Source organism: Taeniopygia guttata, chromosome 11 (genome assembly GCF_048771995.1).
Source record: "Taeniopygia guttata chromosome 11, bTaeGut7.mat, whole genome shotgun sequence".
Lineage (NCBI taxonomy): Eukaryota > Metazoa > Chordata > Aves > Passeriformes > Estrildidae > Taeniopygia > Taeniopygia guttata.
The window spans coordinates 11,018,180-11,039,283 of record NC_133036.1 but is presented as its reverse complement, the minus strand read 5'-3'; the positions used below and the strand labels follow the sequence as shown (position 1 = coordinate 11,039,283).

Sequence of the window (21,104 nt, the reverse complement as noted above, 5' to 3'; positions counted from 1 at the left end):
GGAAGCCAAGGAATGTGGAGAATTTCATGGGCCAGTGGTTCCTGCTGGAGGCCGGTGGTTCCCAGCTCTGCCAGGCGTCCCGTGCCCCAGCTGTGCCCGGCAGGACCCACCGGGATTCGGGCTGGGATTGGGACTGAGACAGCCCAGCCCCAGATGTGACCCCAACTCCCCACTCTGGGCTCCCAGTTCCATGGGGTGTGGGTTCCCTGGTGCCAGGGACACAGGATGGTTCCCAGTGCCAGGGACACAGCACCCAGTGCCAGGGACACAGCACCCAGCTCCAGGGACACAGCACCCAGTGCCAGGGACACAGGATGGTTCCGTGGTGCCAGGGACACTGCACCCAGTGCCAGGGACACAGCACCCAGCTCCAGGGACACAGAATGGTTCCCTGGTGCCAGGGACACAGCACCCAGCTCCAGGAACACAGGATGGTTCCCCAGTGCCAGGGACACACCATGGGATGGTTCCCAGTGCCAGGGACACAGGATGGTTCCCTGGTGCCAGGGATCAGGGACCCAGCTCCAGGGACACAGCACCCAGTGCCAGGGACACACCATGGGGTGGTTCCCTGGTGCCAGGGACACAGCACCCAGTGCCAGGGACACAGCACCCAGCTCCAGGAACATGGGACAGTTCCCTGGTGCCAGGGACACAGCATGGGGTGGTTCCCTGGTGCCAGGGACACAGCACCCAGTGCCAGGGACACAGGATGGTTCCCCAGTGCCAGGGACACAGCACCCAGCTCCAGGAACACAGGATGGTTCCCAGTGCCAGGGACACACCATGGGGTGGTTCCTGGTGCCAGGGACACAGCACCCAGTGCCAGGGACACAGCACCCAGCTCCAGGAACACAGGATGGTTCCCAGTGCCAGGGACACAGCACCCAGCTCCAGGGACACAGGATGGTTCCCAGTGCCAGGGACACACCATGGGGTGGTTCCCCGGTGCCAGGGACACAGCACCCAGCTCCAGGAACACAGGGGTTCCCTGGTGCCAGGGACACACCATGGGATGGTTCCCAGCTCCAGGAACACAGCACCCAGCTCCACGGACACAGCACCCAGCTCCAGGAACACAGCACCCATCTCCAGGGCTGCCCATCAGCTCCTGGGGGAGCCTCCCGAGCTCCCCACTCCAGCAGCACCTCTCCACCCTGCTATCAACAACAAACACCCAACAAAAACTAACTCTGACTTTCACTTCATTTTCGGACGAAACAAACACGAAACACATCTGCTTATATTTCTTTCCTTTTTTCCCTTATTTTTTCCTTTTGAGTCGATATATTTTTTCCCCCCTTGACCCGGGGGGCTGCGGGGGCCCGTGCCGAGCCCGGACAACCCGTGGCGGTGCCGGTGGCGGTGCCGGTACCGGCGGGCGGCGCTGGGGCCGCGCCGGCCCCGCGGGCGGGGGGCGGGCGGTGCCGCTTTATAAAGCGGCGGGCGCGGGGCGGGGGCAGCGCCTCGGGAGCGCCGCGGCACCGGGGCAGCGGCGTCGGTACCGGGGCCTGCCCAGCCCAGCCCGGCTCGGAGCGGCTCGGGCCGGGCCCCCCCGGGCGGGATGAACCGGCGGCGGGGGCTCTGCGCGGGGCTCTACTGGCTGCTGCTGCCGCTCGCTCTGCTCGCCGGTAAGTGCGGGGATCCCCCCGAAAGGTGACCCCGGTGCGTGGAGTCGTCCCGGGGGTGTCCCGGTGGCACGTGGGGCGCGGGAAGCACCGGGAAGGCGAGCGAGGGGTGAGCGGGTCCGTGCACCGGGAACCGCGGCGGAGGGGGGGCCCCGGTGCTGCGGTTCCACCCGTGACCGAGCCCCACTCGCGGGGAGCGCTGCCGCTTCCTCCGGGCGGGACGCGGCGTGTGCGTGTCCCGCTGTCCGGGCTGCAGGTGACCCAGTGGGACACGGCCGTGTCGCCACACGGGGTGGCAGCTGGCACCCATCCCGTCCCCATGCCCGGCTAGCAGCGTGCCCAGCCCAGCCCCGGTGGCTCTGCGGTCCCCAGGCTGCCACCAGCCCGTTCCCAGCACTGTCGCGCTTTGATGGCAGATGTGCCACCCACCGAGGCAACCGGCTGGCCACCGGCCTGGAAAATCCCCGTGTCCCGGGACAAGAATCGGCTCTTTGAAGCCGGGGACGCTGCGTTTGCGTAAAGGCAAAGGAAAAATCTCTTTATAGCGAGGATTGTTCGGGGGGCTCCTTGTGCCGGGGCTGTTTGCTGTGCTGGGGGGCCCCTGAGCTCGGGCATGGCTTTTGGGGTGCCCCTAGAAGGACTTTTGGGACACTGTCACCTGGAGAGAGAGGGACCCGCTCCGGCCGAGGGAGGCTGGTCCGGCCGAGCAGCCCCGTTCCTTCCCGGCTGTGTTTTGGGGAGCGGGGTTGGGTTTCGGGGTGCAGCCCGCGGCCAAAGCCTCGCTGGCGGAGGAAGTCGGTGACTGTAGAAAAAGCTGCTTTTTTTCCCTTCGCTTTGCCGGGGCAGTGAGTCAGAGCATCGCGCAGGATGTCAGGAGGTTAATTATAATTATAACCATAACCCAGCCCGGGAGGGGAGCGGGGGCTGCGCTGCCCGGCCCGGGGGCAGCGGCGGTCCCGGGGCGCGGAGCTGCCGGCGGCACCCATGGGTGCCCGCGGCGACACGTGGCCTCGGGCCGGCCTCCCGCGGGGCCCTCCTGCCCCGAATCCTCCTGTTTTGGCCCCAAATCCCGCCTGCCTTGCTTGGCTCTGCCGCTTTACCCCACCACGGGGTACGCTGGGGTCACCCGGTCCCCCACGGGTGGGGACACCGGTGGCCTCGCTGTCCCCTCCCCACGCTGGGCTTGTCGGTGGCGTGTTTAAATTCGGGGCCCGGTTTGGGCGGGGTGTCGGTCGTGCTCCGCTTGTTTGCGGGGGGGGTGACTCAGCAGCGCCCGGGGGTCCCGCAGGAGCACCGGGGGAAACTGAGGCACGGGGGGCGCGGCTCGTCCCGCCGCCCGTGGGTGGGTGGGAGCTTTGCCCCGTGGCCCGGGCAGGGTTTGACCCTTCCTTCCCTTCCTCCTCGGCTCTCCCGAACGTCCGCAGGATGTTTGCTGGCGGCTCCCGGTCGGCTCGGGGCGGGGGGAGGCACCGGGCGTGCCCCCCGTGCCCCCCGTGCCCTGGGCTGTGTCCCCACCTCGGCTCCATCCTCCCTGCCCGGATTTCGGGGTGCCACGGGGGGCACAGCACATCCCCACGAGATGGGACCGGGCACCCCCAGTGCCACTCGTGCCACGCTGATCCGTGGGCAGAGGTGATGGGGAAGGGTGGCACCCCCTCTGTGGGGCTGCGGTGCCCCCCTGAACCCCCTGGTGTGGGGGTACAGCCCCCTCTGCCCCGCCAGGGTGCTGGGGGGGGTCCCTGGGGGTCCCAGGTGCCGCAGGGCTGGAGCCCAGCTGGGTGCAGCGTGGGCTGCTGCAGCTGCCTGCTGTGGTCAGGTGCTTTTTATAAAACCCCGGGAAATAAAATAGAGGAGGAAAAAAAAAACTATAAAAAAATAAAAATTAAAACAAAAAAAGCAGCAAAGCCACCGCTGTCTCCAAGAGCAATAACTGCTGCTTCCTCCTGGCGCTGGGGGAGGGGAGGGGATGGGGTGGCAGCATAAGATGGGATAGAGATGCACCCCCGGCTGCCAGGACTGAGCCCCCACAGCCCCAGTGAGGTGGGGGCTCCCTTGGGTGCAGCAGGTCCCATTTGGGTGAGGACAGCAGAATTTGGGCACTGCCTGGCACTGCCAGGGTCACGCTGGGAGGGTTGGTGGCTCTGGGAATGCGTGTCCTGCCGTGTCCCAGTGCTCAGCCTGCAGCTCCGGGAGCCCTTGGCACGGGCTGGGCCCTCCTGGCGCGTGCCAGGGCAAGGGGTGTCCCTGACACTTGTCCCCTGGCACGAGCTGCTGGCTGCTACTGGGATTTACTGGGCTGGCAGCCCTGGCACACGCTGGCACCCGGCCCAGAGCCCTCCTGGGGCATCTCCTGCGGCATTCCCGGGAGCAGGGTCGGAGCTGGGATCAGCTTTCCACAAAAACAGGATATGGGGGGTGACCCTGTGGGGCTGTTCTTTCCTGGAGAGAGGGGCTGGGGCTGGCAGTTCTGCTTGCCCGAGGGCTTGTTGCTTTGGGGCTGGTGGGATTTTGGGATGGGAAGAGCCACTCGTGGGATTTTGGGATAGGAAGATCCACGCTGGTGGGATTTTGGGATAGGAAGAGCTACCCTGGTGGGATTTTGGGATAGGAAGAGCCACTTTTGGGATTTTGGGATAGGAAGATCCACGCTGGTGGGATTTTGGGATAGGAAGAGCCACCCTGGTGGGATTTTGGGATAGGAAGAGCCACTCGTGGGATTTTGGGATAGGAAGAGCCACGCTGGTGGGATTTTGGGATAGGAAGAGCCACGCTGGTGGGATTTTGGGATAGGAAGAGCCACGCTGGTGGGATTTTGGGATGAGGCCTCTGGGTTCCTCACCCTGCCTCTGGATTGCAGCCAGCGGGTGCAGAGTCCTGGGAGCAAAGTGACACCTTGGGGACCCTGTTGGGGCTGGTGGCCTTGGCATTAACTTGGCAGAGCCCTGGCAGCAGGTAACGGGCCCGTGTGAGGGAGCAGGGCAGGGAATTAAGGAGCTCTGCTAATTAATCCTGAGTGGCTGCAGGTCCTGCAGAGCAGGTGCTGAGCGTGGTGTGGGTGCAAGGCTGGTGTGTGGGGCTCCCCCAGCTCCGGGGGTCTGGGGAACCCCCTCATCCCAACCAGCAGGGATGGATCCATGCTGGAAGCTGGCTGGGCATGGGATGGTGCCCGGTGTGCAGGGAGGGGCTGTGCCAGACCCCAACCCTCCTCCCAGGCACCCGCTGTGCCCACTCCCGCGGGCTGCCCCCACTTTGCCAGGGGTGCCCAGTGACCCCAATCCCCTCCCACAGGGGATATCCAATTAGGGTTGGCGTGGAGGAACCCCGGCACGTCCCAGTGCTGTAATTTATCCTATCCCAGCTCATTAACGTCGTTAATATTTAATGTGCTGCCGGTGCTGGTGACCTGTGTGGGAGCTACTCTGGGGTCACGGGGCTGGGCAGGCAGGAATTGGGGTGCCAGTCCACCTTAGGGGTGATTTATTAAAAAATATGGATATTGATCTAGTACCGATATCGAGCTGTGAGGGACAAATCTCTCTAACAGTTTAGAAAGTGAATGTTTATTGTGTGTGGGATCTCCCAAATCCACACTGCACCTCTCAGGTGATTACAGAGCCCTTTTATCCATACAAGTATTGAATACCCAAAATACAAATGCATATTCATCATTTTGGTACATCCCATCCCTCATTTCAAAAGCCATTCAGCATGTGTGGTTTGTCCCTTCAAATGGGTCGGTGTCCCTTTCATGGGGAGGGGTCCCAAAATGAGGAAGTCAATGAAGTCTTCCTCGTTCAGGCCTTTCTACCTTTTCAATGCCAATCTGACAAATGAACTCTTGGTAGAACTCCCATTCCTTGTCTTCAGTTGGTTTCAGAACAGAGGAGGCCACAATTGTCTGATGTTCCTAAAAGCTCTTTGTTAGTTTGTGTATTCTTCATTATAAACCCAGCTAACTAAACATTGTGCTGCCAAGCAATCAGTTATTAGTTAACTACTAACTCCTAACTTCATCAAGGCCTACTCATTTATTAGTATTATTTTAATTAGTAAGGCTTATTTCTAACTAAAATCTTAGCTCCTCTAAAATCTCTAAATTCTTTAAAGTTTAGGTTTCAGGGACGAGGTGAGCGCCCAGCGGTCCCGCCGGGGGTGGTGGGCGAGGGCACTGCTTGCGTGGGGAGGGGGCTGTGGCTGCACCCACGGCTCTGGAGGGCGGGTTTGCTCTCCCCACAGGCCAAACTGGTTTTTCTCCCTGTCAGCACCGCGGGGAACCGGTTCCCTCCCTCCACGGAGCACCCACGCATCGCGGGCACCCCGGGCACGCCCCGCTGCACCAGGGGGTGCCAGGCTGGGCTCTGAGGGTGCCCCCAAACCATCCTGTCACCTGCCACCACCTCCTTTCCCTCTTTTGAAGCCATCCATCACTTCTGGGAGGTTTCCTGGGGATGGGTGCAGGGTGAGCTGCCAGCCAGAGGGTCCTTGGGGTGCAGGTGGCACCAAATAACGGGGGCAGCGGGTGGGTACCCCTGATGCCCAGCAATAATTGTGTTGTCACTGTGATTCCCAGCCGTGCCCTGGATGCCAGCAGTGCCCAGGACGTGGCTGTGGCTGTGTCACCGTCACCCCGGGGTGGGTGGCACCGCTGGCACCGCTGTGTGCCCGTGGCCGTGGGGCCGTGCCCGGCTCCCACGGAAGCCGCACAGCCGCTCGCCCCCGTGCCGGGAAGGCTCCTCTCGGCTGGAATATTTGCTCCATGAGATCACACTTTGCCGAAACAGCCGTGGAAACAGCCAGGAGCCCTCGGGAGGTGGCGTGTCCCGGGGTCACCGCGGGGAGGTGGCGGCTGGTGGCGGTCCTGGAGCCCCCCAGCCCCGCTTGGGGCCAGGCTGTGCCCCACAGCTTTGGGGACACCTGGGGACCCCAATTGGGGGCTGGGGCTGGTTTTACCCCGTGTTCCTGGCGCTCCCCACGAGGGTGTCCCGCTGTCCTCGGCGTTGTGTCCCCCCCTGGCCGCGCTGTCCCTGTCGCTGTCCCCAGGATGTGTTGTCCCATTGCTGTCCCCTGTCCCCAGGATGTGTTATCCCATTGAAACCCGGTAAACACAGGAAGGGCTGAGCCGGGCTGCGGAGCTGAGCGTGTCCCTGGCGCCCGGCCGGGTCACAGCTGAGCCCCCCCGTGTCACCCCTTCCCCCGTGGGGTGCCAAGGGGAGCGGCTCCGTGGCACGGGGACAGCCGGGGTCACCAGCACCAGTTCCCGGTGGCTGTCCCCTCCCTGGGCTGACCGTGCTGGTGGCATTGTCCCGGGGGTGTCCTGGTGCTGCTGGCCCGTGGGTGCATGTGCCGGTGTCTGTCACTGTCACCGTGGTGACAGGAACGCTGAGTCCCCTCCGGGGTGACAGGTGCCACGTCCCTGTCCCCATATCCCTGTCCCCATGTCCCTGTCCCCATGTCCCTGTCCCCACGTCCCTGTCCCCACGCCTGTCCCCGCAGGGCGCTGCCTCGGCCCGGCTCCTCCAAACAAGCTGTAATTTAGGTCTAAAAATAAGTGAGGGGGAAGGTGCCGAGCTGGTGGCCCAGCCAGAGCAGGGCTGGGGGCAGGGGCTGTGCCAGCTGTGCCAGGGGTCACGGGTGGGGGTGCCACCCCGGCCGTGGGGTCCCTGCCATGCTCAGCCTGGTTTGGTGGCAGTGGTGTGGAAACCCACTCATGGCCCTTCTTCCCCTGTCACCCCACGTGTTTGGGACCTCTGCTGTCCCCTCTTGTCCTTGTCACCCGTGTGGGTCCCCAGGAGTGGCACGTGTCCCTCTTTCTGGTGTCACTTTTTTGTGGTTTGCCCCCTTGTCTTACCTGGCATCACCCAGCACCGCCTGGCATTTCGGGCTGTGTCCTTTTGGGGTGGGGTGCAGCTGTGAGCCCTCGCTGTGCCCCGTGGCTGTCACCAAGCCTGTCCCTCTGTCCCCAGCCTGCCTGTTCCGCTACAACGCCCTGTCCCTGGTGTACCTGCTCTTCCTGCTGCTCCTGCCCTGGTTCCCGGGGCCCTCCCCGCGCTTCACCACAGGTAAGGGGCTCACCTTGGGGTGCAGGGCTGGCATTGGGGGGGGTGGGTGGGCAGCAGGGCAGCTGCCACCCCCCTGTGCCCTCCCACGGGCACCTTGGCTGCGGTTTCACCCCGCCTGGGCAGCGTGGCTCCGTGTGGAGCCTCTCTCTGTTAATTATAGCCCAGCGGGGTTATTAATAACCCTGGTGGCCCACAAGGGTGGGGATGGAACCCTATTAACCAAAAACCTCCTGGCTGGGCGGTGTGGGCACACCACGAGCAGCCCCTCCACCCTTCCCGGGCATCAGGGTGGCCTCAGGGTGACCCACAGCCCCCCTGTGCCCACCCCAGCGCTGGCACGGCCACAGCTAAAAGCTTTACCCTCTGAATATTTCATGGGCTTGCCCGGCCCCGCATCCCGGCACTGCCGAGAGCCTTTGCCGGGATTTACAGGAAAAAACAAGGGCAGGGAAAGCTGCTGGCCCGGGGCCGCCCCCAGGCAGCTCACAGCTGTGGTGGGCACGCTGCCCACCCCACCCCCTGGCCAGGAAAACGGGCACGGGGCCCGGAGAGGCGGGTGGGATGGGGGCACGGCCACAGCTGCTGGAAGGGCTGACGGGTGTGGAGTGGGGGGACCCCTGGAGCTCTCCCATGGGGTGTTCCAGCAGGGATGGGGACCCCTGAAGCTCTCCCAGGGGTGTTCCAGCAGGGATGGGGACCCCTGGAGCCCCCTGGAGCTCTCCCATGGGGTGTTCCAGCAGGGATGGGGACCCCTGGAGCCCTTCCATGGGGTGTTCCAGCAGGGATGGGGACCCCTGGAGCCCTTCTATGGGTGTTCCAGCAGGGATGGGGACCCCTGGAGCCTTTCCATGGGGTGTTCCAGCAGGGATGGGGACCCCTGGAGCAATCCCATGGGTGTTCCAGCAGGAATGGGGACCCCTGGAGCTCTCCCACGGGTGTTCCAGCAGGGATGGGGACCCCTGGAGCCCTTCCATGGGTGTTCCAGCAGGGATGGGGACCCCTGGAGCCCTCCCAGGGGTGTTCTGGTGTCCTTGGCTGGTGGGTGGCAGCTTTGCCCGTGTCTTGCAGGTCACACCAGCCGCATCATCAAAGCCCTGCTGGGCACCAGCATCCTCTTCCTCCTGGCCCAGCTGGTTTTCCAGATATGCCTCTACACGCTGCCCCTCCTGGACCAGCTGCTGGAGCCCAACTGTGAGTAGGGGGTGCCCACCCCATAACTGCCCACCCTCACCCACCCACCCACCCACAGCCCCGCTCTCTGTGCTGCCCTGGGGCTGCAGCCTCAAGCTGGTGACACGTGGGACCCGTCCTGCTGGGGCTCTGTGGGGTCCCAGCCGTGTGCCACCTCAGGGGGTGTCCTGTGCCACCTCAGGGGGTGTCCTGTGCCACCTCAGGGGGTGTCCTGTGCCACCTCAGGGGACATCCCGTGCCACCTCAGGGACATCCTGTGCCACCTCAGGGGATGTCCTGTGCCACCTCAGGGGATGTCCTGTGCCACCTCAGGGGACGTCCCGTGCCACCTCAGGGGACATCCCGTGCCACCTCAGGGGGTGTCCCGTGCCACCTCGGGGACATCCCGTGCCACCCGGGGTGTCTGCTGGTGCAGAGCCCATCCTGCCCTGGCATGGATGCCCCACGGGCTCTGCCCCCTCAGTGCCCCCCTCCTCCCCACAGGCAGCTCCTGGGAGGTCCTTGCTCGCCACATTGGGATCACCAGGTAAGGCCACCCTGACCTGTGGGGCTGGGGGGTGGCAGCGGCTGGGGGTCACCCCTGAGCCCTCCCCTGCCTCGCTGTCCCCCCCAGGCTGGATCTGAGGGACATTCCCAACTCGGTGAGGCTGGTGGCACCCGACGTTGGCATCCTGCTGGTGTCGTCCCTGTCCCTGTGCCTGTGCAGCCGCCTGGGCCGTGCCAGCTCCAGAGGGGATCCCGAGTCCCTGGAGAGCTCTGAGTGGGTGAGAGCCACCCCCAGTGCCACGGGGACATCCCACCACCCACAGCCACCGGGACCTGCCAGCCTGTCTGCCTGGGCACAGCGGGGCTTGGCATGGGGACACCCCCAGGGGGTGGGGACACACTTTGGGGCAGTTTGGGCCAGCTGGGAGGGCTCAGTCATTGTCACACTGCTTAGGGTGACTCAGCCATGGAGGAGTGGCCGTGTTTGCTGTGGCATTGCCACGGGGATCGTGGCAAACAGTGGGGTGGGCAGTTGTGGGGTGGGCAATCATGGGGTGGCAGGTATGGGGTGGGCACGTATGGGGTGGGCAGTCGTGGGGTGGGCAGTGATGGGGTGGGCACTTGTAGGGTGGGCAGTTATGGGGTGGGCATGGGGTGGGCAGTTATGGGGTGGGCAGGTATGGGGTGGGTACTTGTAGGGTGGGCAGTCATGGGGTGGCAGTCATGGGGTGGGCAGGTATGGGGTGGGCACTTGTAGGGTGGGTGGGTTGGGCAGTCATGGGCTGGGCAGGTATGGGGTGGGCAGTGATGGGGTGGGCAGGTATGGGGTGGGCACTTGTGGGGTGGGTGGGTTGGGCAGGTATGGGGTGGGCAGTCATGGGGTGGGCAGTCATGGGGTGGGCAGTCATGGGGTGGCAGTCATGGGGTGGCAGGTATGGGGTGGGCAGGTATGGGGTGGGCAGGTATGGGGTGGGCAGGTTGTGGGTGGGCAGTCATGGGCTGGGCAGGTATGGGGTGGGCAGTGATGGGGTGGGCAGGTATGGGGTGGGCACTTGTGGGGTGGGCAGGTATGGGGTGGGCAGTTGTAGGGTGGGCAGTGATGGGATGGGCAGTTATGGGTGGGCAGTTATGGGGTGCTGGAGCTCACTGGTGCAGGGCTGGGTGCTGTGCCATGCCAGCCCCACCTGGCAGTGCCAGCAGCTGACGGGGACACCGTGCCCGTGGCACCCCAGTGGCACCCCCAGCCCCACTCTGGGGGTCCCCCAGCCCCCCTGGCTGTAACCAGAGCAGGGCCAGCACGGACGGGAGGGAGCCTGGAGAAAATCTGAGTGCTGGCACCTGTCTGCCAGAGCCAGGGCGAGATAAACATGGGCAGTGCCGGGCACCGAGCCAGCCTGGCCGGCCACCCCTGCCCTCTGCAGAGCGGGGAAACTGAGGCACGGCCAGCAGCTGCCCGGGATGGGGTCAGGGAGATGACAGCAGCCCGTTTTTCCCTGGCAGAGGGAGGAAAGGGATGCGGGGCGGCAGCGGCGTGCAGCACCCAGGGAGATGCGGCTGCGGAACAGGCTGAGGGACAAGGCTCACTCCCTGCTCTGGGAGGCTGGCAAAGGCATGGCCATCCTGCTGCTGGCCCTGGCAGGTGGGCACGGCCTGGGGGGGACGTGGGGGGCGGGCTGAGGAGGGGGAGGCTCGGTGTGGGGTGGTTGGGATGCTCGGTTTGAGGGGAAGATGTTTGGGGCGTGGTGGGAGGGATGCTGGTGAGGAGGGAGACGGTGAGAGGAAAAAGGGGAGAATGTTGGATCCAAGGGAGGAATCTCAGCCCAGGTAGAGCTGCTCGCTCTGGGTATCAAAGGCTTTGCTCTGTGCAGGAAAAAGGGGAGAATGTTGGATCCAAGGGAGGAATCTCAGCCCAGGGAAGAGCTGCTCGCTCTGAGAGTCAAACTTTGCTCTGTGCAGGAAAATATGCCTGGGCTGGGGAGGGAAATGGTGTAAGGAAAAAGGGGGAGAATGTTGGATCCAAAGGAGGAATCTCAGCCCAGGGGAGAGCTGCTCGCTCTGAGTGTCACAGGCTTTGCTCTGTGCAGGAAAAGGTGCCTGGGCTGGGGAGGAAAACGGTGCAAGGAAAAAGGGGGAGAGTGTTGGATCCAAGGGAGGAATCCCAGCCCAGGGAGAGCTGCTCGCTCTGAGTGTCACAGGTTTTGCTCTGTGCAGGAAAAGATGTCTGGGCTGAGGAGGAAAAAAGGGGAGAATGTTGGATCCAAGGGAGGAATCTCAGCCCTGGGGAGAGCTGCTCGCTCTGGGCATCAAAGGCTTTGCTCTGTGCAGGAAAAGATGCCTGGGCTGGGGAGGGAGGGGATGCTCAGCCCAAGGAGGGAGGGAGGATGCTGATTCCAGGCGTGGTCCGAGGATGGATTTAGAGTCCAAAGAGGAAGAGTCTCTAAAGAGCATTTAGAGGCTTGGACCAAGAGGAAGGAGATGCTCGATCCAAGGTGGAAAACTCCCTGCAAGGGGGAAGGATGCTCCCCAGGTGAAACGTAAACTTTAAGGCATTTAGAGATTTAGAGGAGCTAAGATTTTAGTTAGAAATAAGCCTTACTAGAGTTAATTAAAATAAGAATAATAAATGAGTAGGCCTTGATGAAGTTAGGAGTTAGTAGTTAACTAATAACTGATTGCTTGGCAGCACAATGTTTAGTTAGCTGGGTTTATAATGAAGAATACACAAACTGACAAAGAGCTTTTAGGAACATAAGACAATTGTGGCCTCCTCTGTTCTGAAACCAACTGAAGACGAGGAATGGAGTTCTACCAAGAGTTCATTTGTCATATTGGCATTGAAAAGGTAGAAAGGCCTGAACGAGGAAAACTTCATTGACTTCCTCATTTTGAGACCCCTCCCCATGAAAGGGACACCGACCCATTTCAAGGAACAAACCACACATGCTGAATGGCTTTTGAAATGAGAAATGGGATGTACCAAAATGATGAATATGCATTTGTATTTTGGGTATTCAATACTTGGATGGATAAAAAGACTCTGTAATCACCTGGAGGCTGCGGTGTGGATTTGGGAGATCCCACACACAATAAACACACACTTTCTAACTTTAAACTGTTAGAGAGTTTTTGTCTGTCACAGTTAGATATAGGTACTAGATCAATATCCATATTTTTTTAATAAATCACAGGGATCATCCTGCCCTCCGCCTCCTCCAGCGTCTACTTCCTGCTCTTCATGGGGCTGTGCACATGGTGGGCCTGTCACCTCCCCACCAGCCACCGGGTCTTCAACGCCTTCTGCGTCCTCGTGGGCATCTACAGCGCCTGCCACCTGCTCTGCCTCTATGCCTACCAGACCCCCTTCGTCCAGGGGGTCTTCCCACCGCCCACCATCTGGGCACGGTGAGTCCCTGGGGAGGGGGCTGTGCCCGGGGTCCCCCCGAGGGGTCCCACCCTGGGGAGAGCAGCCCGAGCATCCCTCTGGTGCCAGCACAGCGACGGGACTGTGGCTCCTGCTCCTGACTGGGGGGGTTGATGCCACCTCCTCTGTCCCCACAGGGTGTTTGGCTTCAAGGACATCATCCTGTACTACAACTGCTCCCAGCCCAACACCCTGGAGCTCAACAGCAGCTACCCCTGGTTTGTCTACACCAACCCTGGCATCCTGCTGCTGCTCTACTACACCGTGGCCACCCTGGTGAAGCTGCGCTGGCGGGAGGCCAAGGTGAGGGGCTGCAGGGCTGAGCCAGACCCTGGTGGTGACAGTGGTGACAAGGGTGGCAGTGGTTGTTGGAATTTGAGGGTATTGGTGATTTTGAGATTGTAGAAAGTTTTTATTTTTTTGCTTTGTTGTTAAAGAAGAAGCTATAATTTGTTTGTGCTGTTTTTAAGGTTGTTTATTTTTGCTTATCTCTAACATGTTTTGTTGCCTTGCTGTAGGTTTGTTTTGCAGGGCAGTGTGCGGGGCTCTGCCCCTTAGTGGGATGGTATAAACATTATATATTAGAAACTACGTGTATTATATTTACAATAATGTGCTAATATTTATTATTTACGTTGAACAGTGTGTCTTTAGCTTAAATTAATAGAAAAATGTTAACATTACTAAGAACATGGAGGTAAGGAAGAAGAAGGAGGAAGAACAGGATTAGGCTTACTTTTTTTTATCTTAGAACTTTTGACCCCTATGTATAAAGTAAAACCCCCCTGTACAGGTACTAAAATCTCTTTGTACAATACTAAAAAATTTTTCTCTCTAATTTGTGACTACTTTTACTATACTATCTAACTCTCTGTGATCGCTTGTTCTACCTTCAAAGTTGGTAATTTATTCTATGGTTTAAACTCAAGATCACAGCTGTTTTCAGCTGCTTGCCAGGGTCTAAAATGCTTCTGACCAAGGCCTGGAATCTCTGAAAATGTCTGAGGGACATTTTGAGTTCTGACAAGTGGTGACAATGTGCCTGGCTGCAGCCGGCCCTGGTGCAAGGGAGGTGTGGGGCAGTGGGGTGCCCGCAGTGTGGGGTGCCCTGGCAGGGGGCTGGGGCATGGTGCCTGTCCCCAGTGGTGGCAGTGGGTGCCCTGATGTGGCTCCTGGCCCTGGCAGAGAGGTGTGGCACCGGCACGGCCCAGGGACCTGGTGGAGCTGGAGAGTTGGCCCCAGGACGCCGACCGCGTGGCCGAGGACACCAAGGTGGGTCTGGGGGGGCTGTGCAGGGATGGGGTGTGGGGTGGGGGTGCCAGGGTGGGCTCTGACTCTCTCTGCCCTCAGCCCATGCTGTGCCCCAACACCGGGAAACCGAGTGCCAGCAACGAGAACTGCACCGTCCACACCTTGAGCGCACGTAAGGCTGACCCCAGACCCCCCCACATCCTGGGTTTGGGGTGCTCTGAGCTCCCTCTCCCCACATCCTGGGTTTGGGGGTGCTCTGAGCTCCCTCTCCCCACATCCTGGGGGTGCTCTGAGCTCCCTCTCCCCATGCCAGGCAGGAGGCATCCTGCGCTGTGGCTGCCCCTGCACGCCCTGGGCCACGTCCTCATGAAGCAGAGCTACGTGTCCGCCCTCATCGCCATGATGGTAAAGATCCGTGAGGGGACACATCCCCGGGGAGGGGACAGAGCCATGCTGAGGACACCTGGTGTCCCTCACCCTCACCCCTGCCGCCCTCAGGTGTGGAGCATCACCTACCACAGCTGGCTGACCTTCGTGCTGCTGCTCTGGGCGTGCCTGATCTGGACGGTGCGGAGCCGGCGGCACTTCGCCATGCTGTGCTCGCCCTTCCTGGTGCTCTACGGCATCGCCCTGTGCAGCCTGCAGTACGTGTGGGCCATGGACGTGGTGCCCGAGCTGCCCACCCACATCAGCTTCCTGCGGCTGCAGCCGCTGGGGCTGGTGCACCACAGCTACCCCTGCATTGCCCTGGGTGCCAAGGTGAGCGTGGCACCGCCCCGGCCCCGCGCTGCCGTGCCCGCCCGTGCCCGCTCACCGCCCATCCCCGCAGCTCCTGTTCACCCTCACCTTCTGGATGCTGCTGCGGCGCTTCGTTACCGAGAAGGTGCTAATGAGGAGAGCCCCGGCCACGCCGCTGCTGGAGGTGTCCACCAGTGACACGGGTGAGGGCTCGCCCACGCTGTGCCACACACCCCGTGGCAGAAAAGGAGTGCCCTGCCCATCTCCTGCAGCCCCTCTGTGCCCCCACAGATACCAGCCAGATGCGGGACGTGCTGCACAAGCTGGGGGAGGTGGTGAGGAACTTCTTTGCCAAGTTCTGGTTCTTCATCTGCGCCGCCAAGTTCATCGTGGTGACCTTCGCCGGCCGCCTCGTCGTCTACAAGATTGTCTACATGCTCCTCTTCCTCCTCTGCCTCATCCTGTTCCAGGTAGAGGGGCTGGGCAGCCCTGGGGCCCTGGGCTATCCCCAGGGTGGCCCTGCTGATGTCCCTGTCCCTGCAGGTGTACTACAGCCTGTGGCGCAAGGTGCTCAAGGGTTTCTGGTGGCTGGTGGTGGCCTACACCATGCTGGTGCTCATCGCCACCTACACCTACCAGTTCGAGGACTTCCCCATGTACTGGAGGAACCTGACAGGCCTCACTGATGAGCAGTGAGTGTCCCCTACCCACTGTGGGGTCCCTGCTGGCACCAGGGCTGGGTGGCACGTGGGGAAACTGAGGCACGGAGCAGGTTGGGGTTCATCCCTGACCATGGGGGCTCGGTGGCAGGTTGGGGTGGGATGGTGAGACCCCGTGATGACCCTGCTGTCCCCACCCAGGCTGAGCGACATGGGCCTGGAGCAGTTCAGCGTCTCCAAGCTCTTCTCCAGCATCCTCCTGATGGGTTTCTTCCTGCTGGCCTGCATCCTCCAGCTCCACTACTTCCACGAGCCCTTCATGCTCCTCACCGACCTGCAGCACGTCCGCCCCGTCTCTCCAGCCCCCTGCCACATCCCCAGGTAGGAGCCCAGCTGCTGGGTGACCCCCCTGCGCCCCGAGCCCCCTGTCCCTGCTCTGAGCCCCCTTCCCACAGGTCGGAGGAGCTGCACGGGAGCCGCCTGCTGCGGGACGCGGCCGCGGCCGAGACCGCCCAGCCCCGGGACCCGGACAGCGCCTCGCTGGGTATGGGCAGGGATGGGGCACGGGCTGGAGGGGGTGTCCTCTGAGCCAGGAGGGACCTGGGGGGCAGGGAGATGGATTTGGGGTGATATCTGACTGGGGGGGGGCAGGGAGATGGATTTGGGTTGATAGCCGAGTGTGAGGGGGCACGGAGATGGATTTGGGGTGATATCTGAGTGTGGAGGGAATGGGGATGGATTTGGGGTGATACCCGAGTGTGGGGGGGCAGGGAGATGGATTTGGGGTGGTATCAGAGTGTGGGGGGCAGGGAGGTGGATTTGGGTTGATATCTGAGTGTGGGGTGGCAGGGAGATGGATTTGGGGTGATATCTGAGTGTGGGGGGCAGGGAGATGGATTTGGGGTGATATATGAGTGTGGGAGGGTATGGGGATGGATTTGGGGTGATATCCCAGTGTGGGGGGGCAGGGAGGTGGATTTGGGGTGATATCTGAGTGTGGAGGGGCAGGGAGATGGATTTGGGGTGATATCTGAGTGTGGGAGGGTATGGGGATGGATTTGGGGTGATATCTGAGTGTAGGAGGGCAGGGAGATGGATTTGGGTTGATATCTGAGTGTGGGAGGGTATGGAGATGGATTTGGGGTGATATCTGAGTGTGGGAGGGTATGGGGATGGATTTGGGGTGATATCTGAGTGTGGGGGGGCAGGGAGATGGATTTGGGGTGATATCTGAGTGTGGGGGGGTATGGGGATGGACTGGAGCATCCTCCAAGCCTGCAAACTGACTTTGAGGATATGGATTGGGGTGTTTTCAAGCCTGGCAGGGTATGGGGATGGGCTGGGACGTCCTCTGAGCCAGGAAGGGGCTGGGAGGGCATGGGGGTTTTTGGGGTGTCCTGAAAGCCAGGCTGGGACCAGCGTAGTGCAGGGATTTATTGGGGTCTCCTCAAGTCTGGAAGGATGCAGGGATGGATGGGGATGCCCTCAGAGCCAGGAGGAGGCTGGAGGTTGTTGGGGGGTTGTGGGAACGGACTGGGGAGGACACGGGGGATGGGTTGGTGTGTCCTGGGGTGTCCATGAGGGTCCATGCCCCACAGTGTCCAACAAATGGGGGCTGGTGCTGGAGCGCCTGGTGGTGCTGGGCCGGACCTTCTCGGACACGATGACGCGCGGGGAGGTGTTCATGAGGCGCCTGCTGGAGCTCCACGTCCTCAAGCTGGTGGCTCTCTACACCGTCTGGGTGGCCCTGGAGGAGGTACCCCTGGGGGTGTGGGGTTGGGGGGCTCAGCCGGGCCCCCCGAGGTGCTGACGTGGCCTCTGGCCCAGGTCTCGGTGATGAACTTCTTGCTGGTGCTGCTGTGGGCCTTGGCCATGCCCTACTGCCGCTTCCGCCCCATGGCCTCGTGCCTCTCCACCGTCTGGACCTGCATCATCATCGTCTGCAAGATGCTCTACCAGCTCGAGGTCGTGGACCCCCGCCAGTACCTGAGCAACTGCACCCAGGTGTGCCCAGTGGGGCCGGTTCTCGGGGGGCTCCCTGGCTGGAGGGGGGTCCTGGGGTGCTGACCCACCCTTGGGTGCTCCCCTTTTGCAGCCCCTACCCAACAGCACCAACCTGACCCCAGAGGAGCTGGGCAACTCCACGCTGTACCGCGGCCCTGTGGACCCTGCCAACTGGTTCGGCATCCGGAAGGGCTTCCCCAACTGGGGATACGTCAAGGTGGGCACGGGGATGTTGTGGGGAGGGCATTTTTGGGTTCACAGTGTGGTTCTGAGTGTCCCCTGTCCCCCAGAACCACCTGCAGGTGCTGCTGCTGCTGGTGCTGGAGGCCGTGGTGTACCGGCGCCAGCAGTACCACCGCAAGAAGCACCAGCTGGTGGCCCCCGTCACCGAGACCGTCTTCGAGGACATCTCCCGCCAGCACCTCGACCTCGGCCTCGTCAGCTGCGCCAAATACTTCATCAACTACTTCTACTACAAGTTTGGTTTGGAGGTGGGAGCGTGGCCCTGGTGCAGGGTGGGGGTCCCGGCGCTCGCAGCGTCCCCGTGCCGAGCCCTGCGCCCCCCTGCGCCCCCAGATCTGCTTCCTGATGATGGTGAACGTGATCGGGCAGCGGATGAACTTCCTGGTGATCCTGCACGGCTGCTGGCTCGTGGTGATGCTGACGCGGCGGCGGCGCGCGGCCATCGCCCGCCTCTGGCCCAAGTACTGCCTCTTCCTCCTCATCTTCTTCCTCTACCAGTACCTGCTGTGCCTGGGGATGCCACCCGCCCTCTGCATGGGTAAGGGGCACGGGGGGCACCCCACCTTTCTGTGGGGTACCCTTGGCCTGCCCTGGCACTGATGGTGCCCCTCTGCCCCAGACTATCCGTGGCGCTGGAGCCACACCATTCCCCTCAACTCGGCGCTCATCAAGTGGCTCTACCTGCCCGACTTCTTCCAGCCTCCCAAATCCACCAACCTCATCAGTGAGTAGCCCCCTGCCCATGTGGTGCCCTGTGCCCCTGCTCCAGCCCCTGGCTGTGCCCTGCTCGTGGGGTGACACAGCCCATGGCAGTCCTCTGGCCCCCCAAATCCAGCCCCTGGCACCTCTGTGCCCATGGGGTGCCCTGCCACCCTACTCCAGCCCCTGGCAGTCCCCTGTTCATGGGGTGACACAGCCCATGGCAGTCCTCTGGCCCCCCAAATCCAGCCCCTGGCACCTCTGTGCCCATGGGGTGCCCTGTCCCCCTGCTCCAGCCCCCCCAACCTCTGGGAACTCCCCAGCCATCCTTTGGCTCCATCCAGGATGGGGGAAGGACAGGCAGGAGGGGTGGAGGAGCTTTAAGAGCCCCACTCTTTTGGAGACAGAGCTTAAATCACACACCCCCCTTTGGAGAAGGAGTAATGGCAAACCCCACCCCTTTTTGGGGGACCTTAATTGTTTTGCCACCAACTTTTTGGGAAAAGGAGGGGCCTGGAGAGATCCACACTTGGTTAAAGAGGAGGTGGGGCTGGGGAGAGCCACACCTGCCCGGAGGGAATGAACCAGCTCAGGAGGGGGATGCTCCGTGCCTGGGGAAGGGTTTGGGGGGTACAGCGTTTTGGGGGTGCCGTGTTTTCCCAGATGACTTCATGCTGCTGCTGTGCGCGGCCCAGCAGTGGCGCGTCTTCGAGGCCGAGCGCTCCGAGCCGTGGCTGCAGGCGGCCGGGGACAACTCGGAGCGGCTGGACCGGGAGCAGGACCGCCACAACCCCACCCCAAACTTCATCTACTGCAGGTGGGCACCCCCGGCACAGCGGGGCTGGGGCCGCGGGAATGGGATCCCCTGTGGGCAGTGAATGGGGTGAGACCCCTTGGGATGGCATCCCTGGGGTATGGGAGGGTGACACCCCTTGGGATGGCATCCCTGGGGTATGGGAGGGTGACACCCCTTGGGATGGCATCCCTGGGGTATGGGAGGGATGGGACCCCTTGGGATGGCATCCCTGGGGTATGGACGGGGTGAGACCCCTTGGGATGGCATCCCTGGGGTGTGGATGGGGTGAGACCCCTTGGGATGGCATCCCTGGGGTATGGGAGGGATGGGACCCCTTGGGATGGCATCCCTGGGGTATGGGAGGGATGGGACCCAGCTGGGTGAGACCCCTTGGGATGGCATCCCTGGGGGCCCTTGGGATGGCATCCCTGGGGTATGGGAGGGATGGGACCCCTTGGGATGGCATCCCTGGGGTATGGGAGGGATGGGACCCCTTGGGATGGCATCCCTGGGGTATGGGAGGGATGGGACCCCTTGGGATGGCATCCCTGGGGTATGGGAGGGATGGGACCCCTTGGGATGGCATCCCTGGGGTATGGGAGGGATGGGACCCCTTGGGATGGCATCCCTGGGGTATGGGACGGATGGGACCCAGCTGGGTGAGACCCCTTGGGATGGCATCCCTGGGGTATGGGAGGGATGGGACCCCTTGGGATGGCATCCCTGGGGTATGGACAGGGTGAGACCCAGCTGGGTGAGACCCTTTGGGGTGTGGGCACAATGGAATCACACCCTTGGAATTCCAGCCGTGGGATGCCAATCTCTGGGGTATGGCCAGGATGGGTTCCCCCCTGGGATGGAACCCTTCGGGGTAGGGATGAGATCCCACCTTTGGATGGCAAATCCCCTGGGATGGGATCCCTTGAGGTAGGATGGGACCTTCAGGCAGTGGGACCTGCTGGGCTGGGATCCCCTGGAATGGCACTGAACCCCTTTGGGCCAGGGTCCCTATGGACATGACCCCCATGATGGCTGAGCAGGGACACCCTGAGGCCCTTCTGGAAGGAGATGAGGTGGTCCAGGACACCCCTGGTGATGGTGCTGGACCCACAAACTGTGACAAAGCCCTTTGTCCCCCACGAGAGGGGTGGTGGGGGGACTGGGAAGGGACATGGCCCCTGCTCTGACCACCCCATCCGCAGGTCCTACCTGGACATGGTGAAGGTGGTGGTGTTCCACTACTTCTTCTGGGTGGTGCTGGTGGTGGTTTTCATCACCGGCAGCAACCGCATCAGCCTGTTTGGCCTGGGCTACGTGCTGGCCTGCTTCTACCTGCTGCTCTCGGGCAGCGCCATGCTGCGCAAGCCGGCCCGCGCCCGCCTGGCGCTCTGGGACTGCCTCATCCTCTACAACATCACCGTCATCGTCTCCAAAAACATGCTGTCGGTGCGTTGTGATCCCCTGTGTCCCCCCCAGTGTCCCCGGGCGTGGTGACAGAGCCCCGTGTGCCCTCTCTGCCCGCAGCTGCTGTCCTGCGTCTTCGTGCAGCAGATGCAGAGCAGGTTCTGCTGGGTGATCCAGCTCTTCAGCCTCGTCTGCACTGTCAAGGGCTACTACAACCGTGAGTTGCTGCTCTGGGGGGCTGGGGGCTGCAGCTTTGGGCTGCTGCCTGACCTGCTGCACCTCTGCCTGCACCTCTGCCTGCCAGCCAAGGCGATGCACAAGGACCACGACTGCACGCTGCCCGTGGAGGAGGCCGGCATCATGTGGGACAGCATCTGCTTCTTCTTCCTGCTGCTCCAGCGCCGCATCTTCCTCAGCTCCTACTACCTGCACGTCATGTGGAACCTCCGAGCCTCTGCCCTGCAGGCTTCCAGGTGGGATTGAGGTTCTGGAGGGTCTCCATGCGTGCTGGAGGCCCCCTCTTGT

General features: G+C 62.2%; 1 protein-coding gene across 2 annotated transcripts in view; it reads left to right on the top strand.

The window, feature by feature from the left end:
* Nucleotides 1-1,453: 1,453 nt before the first annotated feature.
* The window catches only part of PIEZO1 (piezo type mechanosensitive ion channel component 1 (Er blood group)), a 26,905-nt gene continuing 7,254 nt past the window's right edge, over nucleotides 1,454-21,104 (top strand). The window contains exons 1-27 of one of the 2 annotated variants that reach the window (XM_072934500.1): nucleotides 1,454-1,631; nucleotides 7,592-7,687; nucleotides 8,756-8,878; nucleotides 9,362-9,404; nucleotides 9,492-9,642; nucleotides 10,865-11,003; nucleotides 12,553-12,766; nucleotides 12,923-13,088; nucleotides 13,971-14,057; nucleotides 14,136-14,208; nucleotides 14,350-14,441; nucleotides 14,535-14,795; nucleotides 14,866-14,977; nucleotides 15,066-15,244; nucleotides 15,318-15,466; nucleotides 15,635-15,814; nucleotides 15,889-15,977; nucleotides 17,032-17,189; nucleotides 17,261-17,437; nucleotides 17,529-17,654; nucleotides 17,728-17,928; nucleotides 18,014-18,218; nucleotides 18,300-18,404; nucleotides 19,043-19,196; nucleotides 20,378-20,621; nucleotides 20,700-20,796; nucleotides 20,884-21,052. In XM_072934500.1, the coding sequence (XP_072790601.1) occupies nucleotides 1,565-1,631; nucleotides 7,592-7,687; nucleotides 8,756-8,878; nucleotides 9,362-9,404; nucleotides 9,492-9,642; nucleotides 10,865-11,003; nucleotides 12,553-12,766; nucleotides 12,923-13,088; nucleotides 13,971-14,057; nucleotides 14,136-14,208; nucleotides 14,350-14,441; nucleotides 14,535-14,795; nucleotides 14,866-14,977; nucleotides 15,066-15,244; nucleotides 15,318-15,466; nucleotides 15,635-15,814; nucleotides 15,889-15,977; nucleotides 17,032-17,189; nucleotides 17,261-17,437; nucleotides 17,529-17,654; nucleotides 17,728-17,928; nucleotides 18,014-18,218; nucleotides 18,300-18,404; nucleotides 19,043-19,196; nucleotides 20,378-20,621; nucleotides 20,700-20,796; nucleotides 20,884-21,052 (3,857 nt within the window). In that variant the 5' untranslated portion in view covers nucleotides 1,454-1,564. Of the gene's footprint in view, nucleotides 1,632-7,591; nucleotides 7,688-8,755; nucleotides 8,879-9,361; nucleotides 9,405-9,491; nucleotides 9,643-10,864; nucleotides 11,004-12,552; nucleotides 12,767-12,922; nucleotides 13,089-13,970; nucleotides 14,058-14,135; nucleotides 14,209-14,349; nucleotides 14,442-14,534; nucleotides 14,796-14,865; nucleotides 14,978-15,065; nucleotides 15,245-15,317; nucleotides 15,467-15,634; nucleotides 15,815-15,888; nucleotides 15,978-17,031; nucleotides 17,190-17,260; nucleotides 17,438-17,528; nucleotides 17,655-17,727; nucleotides 17,929-18,013; nucleotides 18,219-18,299; nucleotides 18,405-19,042; nucleotides 19,197-20,377; nucleotides 20,622-20,699; nucleotides 20,797-20,883; nucleotides 21,053-21,104 lie in introns of those variants that run through there. The other variant, XM_072934501.1, reaches the window with a different exon arrangement.